General features: G+C 42.7%; 1 protein-coding gene across 1 annotated transcript; it reads left to right on the forward strand.

The window, feature by feature from the left end:
• Positions 1-573: 573 nt before the first annotated feature.
• Positions 574-16248, forward strand: DESI2 (desumoylating isopeptidase 2). The gene is made up of 5 exons (XM_036380467.2): positions 574-973; positions 8054-8126; positions 10047-10140; positions 10641-10782; positions 12633-16248. The coding sequence occupies exons 1-5, from the start codon at positions 935-937 to the stop codon at positions 12864-12866; spliced, it is 582 nt and encodes a 193-aa protein (XP_036236360.1). The 5' UTR covers positions 574-934; the 3' UTR covers positions 12867-16248.
• The last annotated feature ends 527 nt before the right edge of the window (positions 16249-16775 follow it).

Genomic DNA, 16775 nt, shown 5'->3' on the forward strand with positions numbered 1-16775 from the left:
CCTTAGGAGCGGCCCTGCCTTCAGCAGCACCCACACGCGGGTTATCCGCAGGTCCGCACGGCTCACACGTTCTTTCCGCCGAGCCACTTCAAATTTCCGTTCTTCCCTGAACTCAGACGTGAAATGGCGGTGCCGGGGGATGCTGTGAACCATCACACGGACAGGGAACTAACTAACAGTTGTGCAGCAACCACACGGACCGGGAACTAACTAATTCTCTTCTGGGAACCAACCACCTGAGGCGCACGAGTGGCGGGCACGGGGCAGGGCAGGCGGGCATAGCTGGGCAGCCGTGCGGGGTCGGGTCCCCGGAGGCCCGAGGGAGCCACAGCAGCGCTCTCCAGCCGCCTGGGACAATTCCCCAGGACGGGAGGCGGCAGGACAAGCAGCCACGGCCCGGGCAGGGCCCCGCGCTCCGAGCCAGGCCGCGGGGCGGCGCCGGGCACGCCGGGAGCAGCATTGCCGCCCGCGTTCCCGCGCGGCGCGCCGGGAGCTGTAGTCGCGGCCGTGCCGCTCGGCTCGGGCGCTGGGGGCGGGCTGGAGCGGCTCCATTTTGCGCCCGTCGGCGGGGCTGCCCGGCCGTCCCGCGGCCCGGCCTGGCGCCAGGCAGGGCGCGGCCCGCCCCGGCGCTTCTCCCTTCCCTCTTCCTCCCTTCACTCCTCCCCGCCCGCCACCGGCACCGCGGCCGCTGCCCCCCGCGCCGCCCGGCCCCCGCTGCCGGCCGCGGGCTGAGCGCGTCTCCCGGGGGCGCGGCCCCGTCCCTCCGCGGCGGCGGCTCCATGGTGCCCGCCGCCCCCCGCCGCCCCGCAGCAACAGGCAGGACGAGGAGGAAGCGGCCGCCGGGGGTCCGCACCGCCCCGCCGCCGGCCTGAGCGGCGCCGCCGCCGCAGCGGGAGCGACCGAGCGGGCGGGGGGCGCCCGCGGGCCGCCGGCGATGGCGAACCAGCTGGTGATCCTGAACGTCTACGACATGGTGAGACACCGGCACGGCTCTGGGCGGGGGTCTCGGCCCCCTCCCGGCAGGGCGGCGGCGGGGAGTGGCCTGCCCTGCGGGGGCCAGGGCGGCTGGGAAACTTTGCCTGCCCTTCCCGTGCCTGTCCCCGCGGGACCTGCAGCCGGGGGCGGCAGAGCGGGAGAAAGAGCGAGCCCGGGCAGGGGAGGGCGGGGGCGGTGATTTGGGAGGTCTGACGGATTTCTGCAGCCCCTCTGTGACCTGCGACAAAAGTTTGCCGGGTCGGCTCTTCCAGGGACAGGTGGATCCGCTCCCTGTCGCGGGGAAACTTTCCCTGCCGTGAGCGTCCCTGTGCTGTGCTGCTACCTCTGCTACTGCCCCGAAGCTCAGCAGCAGGGAGGCCCTGCCTTTCTGCTCTCGAAAACCAGAAAAGGGTCCAGTTTTCCAAGAGATGGTAGTTCAGGATAACCTCTGTCTTTACAAGGATAAAAGCTTTTTAGCACAGTGTCAGTAAGGTAATTTTTTTGCTTGACCATAATTTTTTAATAGTTTTGTTGTGGCTGCGACCTGGTAGAAAGAAGGGAATCGCTGCAGCTTGATTTGCAGCCGTATGAGCTCACCTTCCCTCCCTCCTGGATAATCTTTATGTGGCACCTCAGCAGCTGTGGTATTGTCTTATGTTCAGCTGGAAGCTGCTCAAATGCCATGGTAACAAATGAGGTGTAAGTACCTGCATGGAACAGTAGGCTTGGATAAGTAATAAGAAAATATTATCCATTTAGTGCATTTCAATGGCTGGAAATTAGAATGAGTGACAGTATTTCTCTGACCAAGTTTTAAGTCTACTGATAGAGGGACGGTAAGATGGAGAACTAGCTTCAGGTGACAGTGGTTGTGTTACTTAGCTTATTTTGGATAGGCTTTCCTACCACCACCATTTTAAAGTGAACCTTTACTGTTTTGAAGGGGTGAAGGTATATAGTATAGTGCCAGTGACTGCTGGAAGTGAGAAAATACAGCTTGTTTTGCTTGGGAACAGTCACATTCAAATGCTAAATAGCAATCAATAGGGATCTATCTGGCTTGAAATCAAATATATTTACAATATCATAGCAACTAGCCTGATTTTTGTCATTATTTTCTTTCACTCTAATACTTACCTCAGAAATCAATGTCCCTTTTTGGGGGGATTTTTTTGCCCACGCCTGTGATTGAGCTCTCCAGTGAATATAGCCTGTTACCTTGACTTTGGTTTCCTTCATTATAGACAGGGAGGGAAGACTGGAGACAGGAACAGTCTGTTCATTGTGATTTTCTGAGAGATGGGAGGAAAAAAGAAGGGGTCTTTGCTCACCTGGTTGAGCTCATCTGTGGTGCTAATATGAGAAAAAGTCACAGTGTGCCTTATTTACACTAGACCTGAGGAGGGAAGACTGTCCTGTCACATGCATATATATGACTTCTCTGGACTACAGTGCAAATATATATATTGGCGAATGTCTTTTAGCATAAAAAGATGGTTTTACATATATTAACTATAAATATTTGTACAGAGAAAGAAGTAGGACTTCAGCTTCGTGACTCTTACATAAGAATATCTTTGAAGTCAAGGCTTGACGCACTTCTGAGTCACCAAAATGGAAGACCCACTGTTCTCATAACGACTTGCTTAATTGTGCAGAGTGAGCCGAGTTCACAGGCAGGCTGTGAAACCTTAACAGAGTGGACTGACTCCTGTGTAAATGCCTGCCATGGCCTCTAAGAAACTCCATTCTCGCTCTGATGGTAGCACTGGTGGGGTGTGACTTCAGCATGCTGTTTCTTTTTCTCTTGTGATAGTCCACTCTTTCATTCACATCATCCTTTCTTTTTCCTCCAGAGCTGAATTGCTGTGTTCAGTTTTACTCCAGCCATCCTAGGAAGGCTGGCAGTTGACGTGAGGGAAATGAGGAAAAAAGCAACAGGAAGGGTGTGCTAAAAGCTAGTGTCATATTTTTCCTAAGGACACATTAGGGGGCTGTTGGTTATCCTGTTGTTATTACTGGGATTCTGCCTCCATGGAGAATTCACATAGTCTCTTGTTGCGGTGTGAAGCAATATCCTGTTTCACCTTTCCCAGTCCCTCAGGTGCGCCAACCTCTCCCTCCCCCTTGCCCCCTTGCTAAGTGCTGTCCGTCAATCTTAACATTCCAGCAAGGGCGTCGTCTGGTTGGTGCAGTTCAAAAGATGCTTCTCAGCCCTGGGGTCATTGGCCAGTCCCGGTGTCATTGTCCCCTGAGACTCCCCCGCTTTCCACCTGGTGGGTGGCACACCTGCCCCTCCCCCTTTCCCCGGGCTTAAAAAGACACGGGACCATGTGGTCTGCATTCTGTTAAAAGATCCAGAGATCTGTGACCCTGGAATAAAATTCTGGATTAAACCCTACGGCAGAATCCGTCTCCTTTTCCTCTTCACCTCACCTAAAGCCTTTCCACTAGAGGTAAACCTGCGTTCCTGCCTGCCTGGACTTGTTCCAAGTGCCAGCTGCAGCATCCAGCCAGCCAGGGGTGTCTCTGAGGGGAAACACCACAGCTGCCGCCTCTGGTCAAGCAGCAAGGGCCAGAAGAGCCCAGGCACGTTCCACCCGGTAATATTGGGATCATACTCCAATCGTCTCTGAAGCCACCATCCATGGAAGGAACTTGCTCTCCAAAAGAGCCAGCCAAGCACATTTATTTGCAGATGTTTGATTACATGTAGAGGTGACTTTAACGGTTGAAGTTGCACATCACCACAGATTATACATACCACTAAGGAGAATATTTCTGTTTCCTGCTTCGGTCCTGTTTGTCGCTTTGTAGTGATATCTACTTTATTTGACCATTAGAGAAGCAGTTTTCCTTCAAATTGGTGAGAAAAACACAAGTTTATGTGATGTCTGGAAGATACCACCAGTGTACATCCTTCATTAAACTCCTCTGCTAAACCACATGTCAGTCCATTAGAAACTTGTTTGAGACCAAAGCCTCACTTCCATGTTGCATAGCAGTTTTTACTGCTTGTACAACAGCCTGCTGAAATCAATGGTACTGCTTTATTGGGGACGCTAGGAATGGGTAGAAGGGAGGAGTCCTCTGTAATAGCAGTTTTGAAGTTCTTTTTATTCACCAAACCATGCCAGCTGTGTATTTGAGACATTAGCAGGTTTGCTCTTTGCTTCTGACATTCCATGTCACTTGAAAATGGGTTTGGGGCTGTTTTGTAGTTTAGTTTTGGGACTGGGTTTTTTTTTTCTCTTTTGAAACAAGAGACCATTGTTATTCACCTGGTTGATAGAACCAACGTTACTGTAATAAACTAAGAGCTTTATTTTAACCTGAACACAAACTGTGGCTTCATTTCCCAGGCAGCTACTTAGGTATGCCGGGGAGTGCTAAGTGACCTTGCTGCTGCAGGGACTCCTTACAGGAGTGAGTTGGTTGCTTTTGGATGCTATACCCTTCCAATGTCCTTAGTGCTTGAAAAAGCAAAAATCTTGGATACAACCAGAGTGTGGGGGGGATGTGTGTGTTGTAGAAGAAAGTCGACTTTCAAGGACTGGTAACTTTATGGAGGGAGAGAAGCTTAAGGGCATATTTACGTGGTACAGTTCATGCCTTTGAACATCTTCTATGATCATTAAAAGGGTAGGGTGAAGGCTTTGATATATTGTGTTTTGAAAACTGGAGTACTTTATAGCTTCATTTTAACTAACTGCTATTTTTAGGAGTCTAGTTTTTTTGTGCCCAAGTAGTATCCTATTTCTTCCCTTGTCAAATAAGGCAATAACAAGCTAAAGTATTAATGTAAATGAAAGCTCTGAAGATATTTTTAAAGCACTGGGATTAGTGTTTTTCTTTCATTGCAGTGACATGACTTTATTGTGCAGATAGAAAAATACTTCTTTAATATTTTCCTTATGATAGATTAAACCTGAAATCCTGTGTTACAAGACTAACATGTTGCAAAATATTGAGGATATGGGATTGCACCATATGGCAAAATCCATATGCACTATGGCAAAATCCATATCAAGACCAAAGGGAATCCAGTTTGTGTAATGGAAACAAGGATGTAGCATTTGGGATCAGTTTGGGCATGTTACTGGACCAGTGAGCTATACAGATGTAATTTAATTTACAGTCTTTATTTTGTAAGTTGTATATAATCTTTTCAGCTGCAGCCAAATTCAGCACTCTTTGTTGCTTTTGTCCTGCATTTCTTCCTTCAGTGAGATAAGGCATTTTGTTCAATGAGTAAATGGGACCAACCTTCCAATAGCTCATCCAGATTAAGTAATAATTAGAAAAAAATACTTTCCTAGGGGGAAAGTAATTCTGTCTCTTTGAAATTCTTTTATCTTCAATTAACCTATTCTGTTCTTACTGGAAATATGAAGCAAAGTGCCAGCTTGCTTCAGGCACTTCTTCCAAAGCTGCTAACTTTGATTTTATTTGCCAGCAGTGCTCGCTTTGTGCAGCGTAGCGAGCCCTGAGTGTTTAGGTGGCACCAGTAGGGAGGAGTGTGTGCTTGGATAGGGGCAGGCTGTGCTCAGTACCCTGTTGGATCAGCTTTCCATCCCCTTCATCCGCTTCTGTGCGGATCAATGACAAGGCCTGGTGACTCACTTTTCTCTCTCCCCTATACTTTGTGTTTGGTTTCATGGGGTTGTGAGTGGGGAGTACTGTGAATACTTTTTCTCCTTGTTTTTTTCTGTCAAATAACCAGCTAGGCTTTATTCTATCCTGCTGCATGTGGGGTATCTAGTGTAAGTTTTGTTCTATTTTCAGAAAGCAGCCATAACCTTGCTTGGCATTTACAGATCCAATGGGTGCATGAGATGTAGGTAGTTTGGAATTCAGCAGCCGGGTTCTGAGTTTCCTGGCCACAAGTGCCCAGGAGAGGGACAGACTAGAGCACTAGAGATCCTGTCTAGCTCAGTTCTAGATTAGGTTCATTTGGATACACCTTCCCATTAGGCAAACGTACTTTATTCCAGTGATGACACACTGTATGTTGACTGTGCCTACAGTTTTGACTATAAATATAAACCTGAAACTATTTTGAAATCGTGAGCTGGTAAACTGTGGGATAGGAAGGGCTTCAGAACTGGAACACATTTATGTTGCAGTAGCTCTTCTGTTTTCCTGGGGACTCTTGATTTCACCTTGTAAGCAGAATCCTTTTTTTTATGCTCACAAACCCACTAAGATGAGTAGTCTTCACATCCTTCTCCTTTCTCTCCCTCTTTGTATTCTCCCTGATATATGTCCTTCTATACAGGGTAAATTAATGCAGTGTATTTCTGGGTGTAGCTTGTTCATACAGACTTGCTCTCTGCTCTTTTCTGGGGGGTGGAAGGAAAGAACTACTAAGCCCTGTAAATAACTAAGGTGATGATTTAGAGTAGTCATCCATACCCCACTAGCTAACATAGCACTACACTGACAAAGCCAGAAATTAAAGCAAATGGTAAAGTTTAGTCTTAAGCAAAATTTATCCGTGGATCACAGTTGAGCTTTAAGTAAATATAAGGTGCAAAATCTGCCTTCTTTTGATTCGTATTGACAAAATTTCCCACAGCTGGTTTGTCTGTTTGTAAATATTGGCATAAAGTGCTCTTTTTGCCATTTAACTTGTTTTCATTTTTATTAATAGCCTGTCAACCTGAGGTTTAGTGTATCATTTTTATTGGGAGACAAAAAGCCAACACGCTGTAATGTTTGCAATGGTGCTGTAAATTACACACTGACTCCAGCCAGCACATCTTCAAGTGTGACACCTCAACCTTTTACGTTTTTATCACTGGTTGTGCTGCACAGTGGCTTTGCATCAGAAAGCACTGATTATGTCAACAGGTTGTGTGAAGAAGATGGCTTGATTCTTTCTGCCTGCTTGCTAAACCAGTATTGATTTGCTGGGGGTACTGCCTCAGCCTGAATCCTGCTGCCAGTTGACTTTTTGAAGTCTGCTTTGTAAAAGCTCACAGAGAAGCTCTGGGAAAAAAAATCCTGTTACTGGAGTAATTGACAAAATAACGTTTTCCTTGTATTTTCCTGAGGTTTTTCTTGCTAGCCAATTTCAGTTTTAAGGACAACTGAGGCTGTTTTTTTTAAGGCTTTGTTTCAGGTTCCTTCTCAAATTGTGTGTCACTTGAAATCTTTTAATGCTTGGAGACTGATACTTTGAGAGTGGTGTTGCAGACAGGGGAAGAGTACTTTGAGGTTTTCCTTTATCAGAGTTCTGCATCTTTGAGGTCTTCAGGGTAACAGTTAGCTTTTGATAGACACTTGCTGCTGCTGCACTTTTCATAAAAGAAAAGAGAAAGCACTAAGAGAAGTTTCCTTTCTTTACTATTTTTTTCATTTTCTAAAAAAAATTCACTTCTGATTCCTTTTGAAATGATCTGTTTTCTGTTGGGTACAATACAAGTGATATATTGGAAACAAGTGTCAGACCTATGCAAAGGACTTAAACCTCATGTTTGGAACCCCATGCATCAGCAACCTGGAGAGAGCTTTGTCTCTTGCATGGTGACCTCTAATTGAGTGTTCAAAGACAAAATATAAGAAGGTAATTTCAGTCCATCTCTGAGTATATCTTGTGCTCATCTGCTCATAAGCAGGTATGGTCATTACTATTAATGACAGTCAGTGTGTGTATCTCACAGTCCTACATGCCAATGTACCTTGAAGAAAAATGTGCTCCTTAAAATTACAGCAATTGATTCTAGAATGTGTTCCACCTAATGGCAAACTTAACAGCCTACAGCTTGTTGACAAATAGAAGGTTGATCTGGATTTCTCCCAGGTTCAGACTCCTTGGCTGACAAACTTTGACAGCACTAAAACACTGGAATAGAACCTAATGGAATTAATTTGCTGCGTGCAGTTTGAGAATTTTAGTGACATTCTGTTCCTGTAAAATGGATTGTGCAGTTTACACTTTGTGATAAGGTTTAATGCTTTGTGATAGGGTTTAATGCTTTTGATGTGGGGGACACATGTCTGCTCTAAGAAGACCAATCTGTACTGTAAACTAACTAGAGCTTTGGGTTTGGTTTTTTTTCTTCTTTTCTTTTAGTATTGGATGAATGAATATACTTCTTCCCTTGGAATTGGAGTGTTTCATTCAGGTATAGAGGTGTATGGCCGAGGTATGTACAAGAAAAGCATAACTTACTTTTTGCTTCAGTAATACTGTTATTTCAAAAGCGTTTTTCAGGTAGTGAGGGGAGCCTAGCTCCTGAAACCTGTTAATCTCTTTTCTCATCTATTCTGCCTCTGGAAAAAAACCTTGGACATGAATAATCTGGTAGCCACTGTGCATTCTTTTGTCTAAAGCTATGCAACTATGAAAAAGTGCACAACTTATTCAGCCAGGCATAGAAATCTTTATTTTAGATTTTGAAATACTTTTAAAAACCTACATAAAACAAAGTGTGCTTTGTATAAAGCATGGTTGAATCTGTTCCTCAGTTTTCTGTCAGCACTTACTGCAAGGAATTAATTTTTAACTACAGGAACAATAATCTGTTGCAGAGAGACATCTAAAAGTGCATGATGCTCAGGAAAAGGTCTATTCCATTTTGGTAGGTTGGTTTGTTTTAGAGACCATTTCTTTCAAAGGCATCCCATTCGTGCTGTTCATAAAAGATGCCCTTGTGATAAATAACAGCAACGCTTTTCAATTTTGCTAAATAGGTTGTGCTTGGGTGCTACAGCCTCCTGGTCTGTTCAGGCCACTTTGAACCTGCATTGCAGCCAGAAGGTGTTTGTGCACACCATAGCACAGGCTCAGGTCTGAGGTGTTTCTGCCCAAAGCATAATGACACTCTGAGGTGATGGTGTTGCTGAAAGTAGTCCAGTTAAAGAAGGAAAATTTACTGCTGTGTTTTTGGGTTTTTTTTGGAATGTGTTGAGAGGTGAGGGGAAGGAGCAAAAGGCAGGCATGCACTCCAAAGGCCACACTGCCCAAAGTTATCTTAAACTATGTTTCAGCTACCGTAATGGTCATATTGTATCTGCTTTTCCAAGTGTTACCAGAGCAACAAATTGACAAAATACAGCGCTTATTGTTAAAACTTTTTTGGGGATTTTTTTTAATATGACCCAGAAAGACCTGACTCTTAATAGTGCTGTGCCTGAAACCCAGTTTTTGAGCTGTGCCAAATGCATGTGCCTCCCTTCCTGTTGGGATTATAGCAGCTTTCTCATATAGCAGGTCATGCCCCTGCTAGAACAATGACTTGCATTTTTCCAGGCACATCAAACCTTTTATTTATTAACCTGTTGTAAAAAAGATTATCCACAAAACTGAGTGCTAGACATGGGTGATGTGTTATGGGTTTTGAGGAAAGGAAGTGTGAAGTCATGCCTAAAGCTTTTTATTACACTCTGGGTGCAGCGTGCTCTGTTATCTTACAGACACAGACGGAAGCTGCAGCACACCATGATGCTTCATGTAGTGTGAGTGCTTAAGCCAGCAGGTGCTATGTGCAGACTTGAGATGCATGCACTGGTTTACTTTCTTGTTCTAGTTAAGAATTTGTGAAACTTGTGAACTTGTAAAGAATTGAACTCTTGCAAATCAAAAAATTTAAAGAACCTATTAGGCCACTACACACTGCCACACTGAGGACTGTGGTGTACACTGAATAGAAGTGCCATCAGACCTCTGAGGATGCAGTAGTTTGAATCCCCAAAGTACTATCCCCAAAGTACTACCCACTTTCATAGACATATGTAAGTGGAATTCTAAAGACAAGTATGTATAAAGATGTACAATTTAACTTGTAAATGCTCACTTATACAATGAGAACAATATGTACTTTCTGCAAAGTTATTCAAGTTAAACCTGTACACTGATGTAGGAAATTTCCTGTTAGTTTTTACTTAGGCTGAGTAGTAACTGACAAAGCTATTAATTTCCAGCTCATTTCATTTGTTCCCCATGTAAATACCATGTCTGGTTGCTAGCTTTAGATCCTTGTGAAGTCACCTTCCAGTCAGTAATCTCTGCTGTTTTTTACTGTCATCAGATGCTGGTTTTGTTAAATCTGAGCTTTCTCTTTCAGAATTTGCCTATGGTGGTCATCCATACCCTTTTTCTGGAATATTTGAGATTTCACCAGGAAATGCTTCTGAGCTAGGAGAAACATTTAAATTTAAGTAAGAAACATTACCTATTTTCTTAGTCTTTGAGAAAGCATATGAAAAAGACAATTTGTTGCATTTATTTTTGAGGATAGATGTATTGAATTGTAAAGGATTTCTGACTTTCTGAGAAATTCATGTGTTTGCATAGAAATGAAAAACAGACAGAGGTGATGAGACAATGCAGTGTCTACAGCAAAGAACTTTTTTTTTTAGCATACCATTAAATTCGTGAAATGCATACAAATTTTGTGGACTTGCAGCTAACTTTTATTACTTACACAGCATAAGCAATGCAGTAACTTTTTCAAGGTGAGTAATCAGCAAGAAAACATCATCTCTCATGGTAAAGATGAAAGTGGTGCCATAAAATGGAACAGAAAGAACCTTTGTTATTCTTGGAGAACAGAAAGATCTTGCTACCCACAGTGGAGTGACTTTTGATCAATGTATGAACAGTAGCCCACCTGCATCATGGGAGCCAAATCACCTTCTACTCTCTGTTTCTCTTCTAGAGAGGCTGTGGTTCTAGGCAGTACTGACTTTATGGAAGATGATATAGAAAAAATAGTAGAAGAGCTTGGAAAGGAATTCAAAGGAAATGCTTATCACCTAATGCACAAAAACTGCAATCACTTTTCTTCAGCTTTATCTGAGGTAAACAAACTTAAAGGTCTTAAAGGTCTATAGAAAGGTGCTTCACAGGTGGTTACAGAGCATCATATCCTTCCAGTCCTTTGTAATGTTTGGTTTAATTCCCCACTTCCTATCTCTCTTGCCTTGGGCAAATATTATCATTTTTCAGGTTGTATTTGTACTTATGTCCAAAGCTCCAGATTTTACTGCTAAATATTGTTGTCATACATAGCTTGTGTTAGAGCAGAGGTCCATTCCTAAAGAGATACCTAGTAAATAAAGTATTAAGAAGATTTAGAAATAATTTTAGTTGTTTCAGGAATTGCTACTGAATATAGAACTACTTGTTATTTTTATCACATTATTTGTATTTCCCCACAGAACCATCACACTGTAAATAATTTTCAAAGTTATGACCTAGTGTTAAAGAATAGCAAAGGCATTAAAGTTCCCCAGATAATGTTAATCTTCTGCTTGAGAGGCTTTTGTCAAGTTATTGCTCTGCCAGCACCTGTGTCCTGGTCATCTGGATCCTTGAGTGGTCATGCAAAGTATCTGACCGAGGAGTCGAACGGGCGTTGCTTTTTCCCCCTTGGCCTTGATGTAGCACGATCAGTTTGCCAATATGATTGAATGCCTGATCATTCACATGTGTATCCACACATGGGAAAGGGTCAGGAAAAAGTAACCCAGGTCAAAGAGGGGAATGGAAACTTTGATTTTCATTGATAATTGGCAATCTCTGCTTGACTCTAATTTATTCTAATGTTTCATTGAAACACTCCAAAACAAGGATGCCTGTTTTTCCCATGTGAAGTTTCACAGATTTTATTTGGGTTTTTTTCCAAAATAGTTAATGCATGCTTGCTGTATAGACTGTGTTTTATGTAGATTGATCTTCCAGTGGTAGTGGAAAATTTTATTGAGATGATGATTCATGTGCAATGCTGGTGCAAGTAAGTAGGGTGAGACACTGACAAAGCTGCATTTGGTGTGAAATCTGGCCTATATGGCCAAGGTTTTGCCATACTCTTCAGCTGCATGGTCATATTTTTTTCTGTTTTAGGTCTTGTCCTATTAGTGTTCAAATTTACTTTAAAAGTGGGTGTAATTGTAAGTTAAATGCTGCTCAGTTGCAGCAGAGTAATGCCCATGTTCTCCAGATTTGCACTGTATTACCAGAAATTAATATGGAGGTAGTTAAATAAAGTAACTCACTCCTTGAATAGTGACAACAAAATTATTTAATGACTGATGTGCAGTAAAATAAGTACTTAATGCAACTTTTTACATTTTCGAGGAGTTGAACCCAGCTGTGCATTGTATAGTTCCAGCGAACCAAAGTGTGTGCTTGGCCTGTGTTGTAGGATAGTGATGTCTTGTGGAAGTTGTCAGAAGCCACCACAGTAAGGAGCCTCAGCTGTGTGTGTAACTCCATACAGTTACAGTACTGACACTGTCTTTCTGGCCACTTGATTTCAGGGTGCTTTTTTTGTAACAGTGGAGTTTCTCCTGCAATTTCTGTTTCTGAGGAATTAGCACTGAATAGAAACCATAGCTTAACTAATTTCTGTGCCTTTTATAGAAGTTATTCAAAAAGAGTGAAGTGGTTAGGCTTTTCAGGACTTCTAAGAAAATCATAGAACCAATCACGTGTCCAACTTTCACAATGGAATATAGGTGTCTTTGTGGGACTTGGAATGCTGATGGAGAAAGTCATAGTGCAGCTAACTTGGGTGCTTCTTGGCTGGCATTTGTGACGTGTAAACTGTAAGGCTGCTGCAGCTTTTGCTTCTTTTTTACCGTACTGCTGTTTTGTTACTGCTGAATCCAGAAAACAAATTAACCCTTTCTTTTTCCTTCCCTCATAGATTCTCTGTGGAAAAGAGATTCCACGATGGGTGAATCGCCTTGCCTACTTCAGCTCTTGTATACCCTTCCTCCAGAGCTGCCTGCCAAAGGAGTGGCTAACTCCTGCAGCCCTCCAGTCCAGTGTTAGCCAGGAGCTACACGATGAGCTGGAGGAAGCTGAGGATGCAGCAGCATCAGCTTCCTTGGCAAGCTCGGCATCTGGGTCTAGAACTGGACGCCACACCAAATTATAAGTCCTCCTCCAAAGTAGCAAATACTTCAGAAATACTTTTGAAATACTTCAGTTTGATCTCTTCAGCAATTGACTTCCTGACAGAACATGAGAGCCAACTCTAGAACGTTGTTTTTATATGCAAAAAAAAAAAGCTCTCATCAACCCCTGTTTCAGCTCAGGATTATTGACGTAGTGAAAGGAATTGCTGGGAGAAAAGGGAAGGATTTTGTGCGAAGCCACCCTTTTCATTTTCACCTGTTTGGTAGACCTGAGTTAACTTAACATCTTGCATAAAGCAGAACTTAAATTATTTGTTTACAGTATTGTGTACTGCTGTTTACAAGTCCTGTTAAGGACTCCTGCTACCATGGAAGAAGAAAGAATTTGAGTTTGATTTAACTGTTGGTATAAATCAAAAGCAGTGGTATGATGCCCTGGATGAACTTTCCCCTTTATTTTCAAGATTTAAGGCAGGAGAACACTAAATTGAGGAATGCCAGAAACTGCTGAATACTATATATGTGAACAGGGTACTGTGCTCTTAAAGTGGCTGATGTAAACAGGTAGATTCCAGGATGTAGGGAGACTGGTTTGGTCTAAAATCTGTTCCTAGAAGTATGACCTCTACATTAATGAAACTGTGGATTTTTGCACATATGAAGGGAAATTTCTATCTCATTGCAATGCACATCAATCCATTTATTTTTTTTTTCAATTCAGCCATTTAGTTTTCGTCCTGTCTTGTGTCTCTACTTGCAGTTTACTTCAGGATTTAAACATGTCAATATCATCTGCTAGAAGCATCAACAAATTTTTCACTTCTTTGCTTTACTTGATTTCAAACTTGTATATATAAGTTAGTACTTGTACTCCTTTTTTATTTGTTTGTTTCATATAGTTTGGAATCATGTAAAACAAGCCATTTATGGTTGGGGAATGGCCTTTGCTTCCTGCTGCTGATTTTGCTTCATTTGAGTTTGTAAACATTCATGTTCTTCTTTTTTTGAGCTATAAATTACTGCCCAGTTGTGCATATCCGCACAAATGATAGAGAAATCCTAATTTATTTTCCCACAGTCTCTATCTGTGGCATTAGCTTTCTTATCAGATGTAATGAAGAAAAACCTGAAAATTGCTTATGCACCTGCGTGTTTACACAGCAGAACCCACTAATCTGCACACATAATTATATCTGAAGGTAAGAGATATTATTTTCTAAAATACAGAAGTATGTTTGCTGGTAGATTATAATTAGAGCTAAATTATAATTAGTGATCAGAATATATAATGGATTGCCTTATTCTTGTCACTTACCAAGAGAATTAATTGTTCTTCCAATCATTAGTGTAAATTAGTGAGGTTCTATTGTGCACATAAGGCTACAGTGGCACAAACATGAGAGAGGTGAGCTTGAGTATTTTGTAAGACTTGCTGCCTTAAACTAACAAAAAACATACCATCCCTAAACAGGATCAGCTCACAAAGGAGTGTGCATTACTAGAAATATGGATGATTCTTACGAGCTTTATTTACAGTCTTTTGCTGGGTTTAGTTTTTCTGTTGAGTGAAATACTGACTCTGCAGTTTCTGCTGTTTAGAAGCAAAAAAATGTCCTCTTGGAAGGCAAAATGCTTCATGTTATGAATGCTCCTGGCCGTGGGTAGCGGTGCCATTGAATCCTATGGGAAGGTGCAGTGGCTGTATCATAGTAAGAATTCTTACGGTTGCCAGCTCCAACTTGTGTTAGAAACAAGTGGAAGTTTTTCTGCTGCCACCTTGGTTGAATCCTTCATCAGACAGACTTTAGGTTTTCACTTATCTTCTGTGATGCAGTGTAGTACAGAGAGAGATATGCTCAGTTCTAGGGGGGAAAATCAAGTGAGACTCTCTCTGGAAAGAGCAAGATAATAGTAGACGTCTCCATAACTGTATTTTGGTACGTGTTTTAATAATCTCTTCTATCAAGTGGGAAATGCTTAAGGCTGGTGAGTCTGCCACTAACTTCATTCTGTTTGATCTCCAGAAGCTGGATATACTGACCCTCCCTGTTGAGTGCTTTCCACCCTGAATTTGAGTTCTCCTTTCCTTCTTTTCCCTGTAGTGAAAATGAATATGGTGGTCTCCAGTCAACTCTCAAGCATTACAGACCTGAATCTCACACTACTCACAGCTCAGACAACAGGCTGCAGACAGGTTATTGTGTCTCTGCTGTGCAGCTGTGGTAGTAATGTGACTAAGTCTCTTGGCCAGGGCAGGTCCTTTATTTCAGCTCAGGGTTGAGGCCACTGATCTAGCAACGTACTGTAGCTTTTCCTAGGCTTTAGGAAAAATAAATAGAATTAATTTTCATTGCTACCTTTTATGTACCAAAATCAGCTTTTTAGGCTTCTGATACATCCAGAGCGCTAGGTCACAAATCTCTACACCTTCATTAACACACACAATTACAGCATGTACAATGCAAGAACATGACAGATCACAGCACAGTTTTTATTTAGAAGTAAAACTAAGACTATTTTTTATAAAGCAGACTGGAAAGTTTGTAACAAAAACATTCATTTTATTGTTAGCTGTACAGGTGAAAATACTGTCTTATGCTCCAGAACAACTTTTTTCTGTTTGTTTTGAAACCATCCATTTGTAAATCCTGTAAGGAAACTGACACCTGAACCCTGAAGGTTGTTGGCTATTGAATCAAAGTGAGCAGTACTGTAATTCCAATCGTGTGCTGTCAGCTCAGCCTCTGCTGGATGCCTGCAAGTCACCCTGCCAGTGGTTACTCCGATTTGTTAGCAATAGAGCAAGTTACCTTTCACCAGCATTACTGCCAAGCAGGGATTACTTTAGTCTACTAATGACCACACTGTGCTAGGACTAGAACACTTCAGAATGCTGTGAGAAAGCTGGACACCTGTGGAATCTTTTCCATCAAAACGGGTAGAAAAATATCACCACTTCAGGGTTCTGCTCTGTTTACTTTCTCATTCTTGTTTAATTTTCTGGGAGATAGTACTTTTGATATGTATTACATTGTTTAACTCAGTCATTTTATTTAAATGCCATTTTCTGTTCAGCAAGCCAAAAAAAATCCAATGTACTGTCAGTGTGCACCAGTAACTTCGGAGTGGCTTGGTAAAAAAAAAAAACATAGTTGCATTACTTCTAAAATTTGCAATGCAATTCTGATCACTATTGATAGATGATAATTTTCACTGCTGGAAGTTGGTTACAAGCTGAATATTCACTGATGCATTTTTTGTAAACTTGTATTCAAGTTTACTACATAGTATTTGTATAAAATTCAAAGAATTTTGACTTTTGTTACCTGTACATGGCAACAAGTTGTCTAGCATCTTAAACTTAAATCCATCAGTTTATTAAAAATACTTTTATAAAAAAAAGTTGGCTCTGTGTGTTACTCCCCTTGTACCTACAGCTTGTTGTGGCAGTGCCACCCAAGCTGATGTTTGGTTTTGAGCGATGGTTTTGAAGGACAGTGAGACTATCCAAGGGTTTCCTGTAGTAAAGCTTTAGGCTGACATGGGCATCGGGCACTTTGTTGCAGTTTGGTTTGTGTGAGGCATCTTCCCCAAACATCCCAAGCTCTGGCACAGAGCTGGCAGCAGCCCTTGAGGACATGCTTTGCCAGCACTGAAAGGTGTTGGCACTGGAATTGGCAAAGGGCAGATGAGTCCATGTGTTTTAACAGCAGAGAGGCTTCTCTGGAAGTTGAGGGCACTGATGTGGGAGTGCTGTCCAGTGGCTGTCCAAGCTGGTGTTGTCCCTGCCCATCTCTCCCACAGCTGGGAAGGGGATGTGTTTTGCCCTGTTGTGCATGCTGAGCAGGATGTATCTGTGTGCACTGCTAGTGAACATTGGCTAGGGCATGACCTGTCCAGGCACAGATGTGTTCCCTTTTCTGTGTTTC

Source organism: Molothrus ater, chromosome 3 (genome assembly GCF_012460135.2).
Source record: "Molothrus ater isolate BHLD 08-10-18 breed brown headed cowbird chromosome 3, BPBGC_Mater_1.1, whole genome shotgun sequence".
NCBI classification, from domain to species: domain Eukaryota; kingdom Metazoa; phylum Chordata; class Aves; order Passeriformes; family Icteridae; genus Molothrus; species Molothrus ater.

Coding starts and splice junctions, on each gene's coding strand:
- DESI2 (XM_036380467.2), top strand. CDS start 935: ATGGCGAACCAGCTGGTGATCCTGAACGTCTACGACATG. Junction 974..8,053: donor TCCTGAACGTCTACGACATG/GTGAGACACCGG, acceptor CTTTTCTTTTAG/TATTGGATGAATGAATATAC. Junction 10,783..12,632: donor TTTCTTCAGCTTTATCTGAG/GTAAACAAACTT, acceptor CTTCCCTCATAG/ATTCTCTGTGGAAAAGAGAT.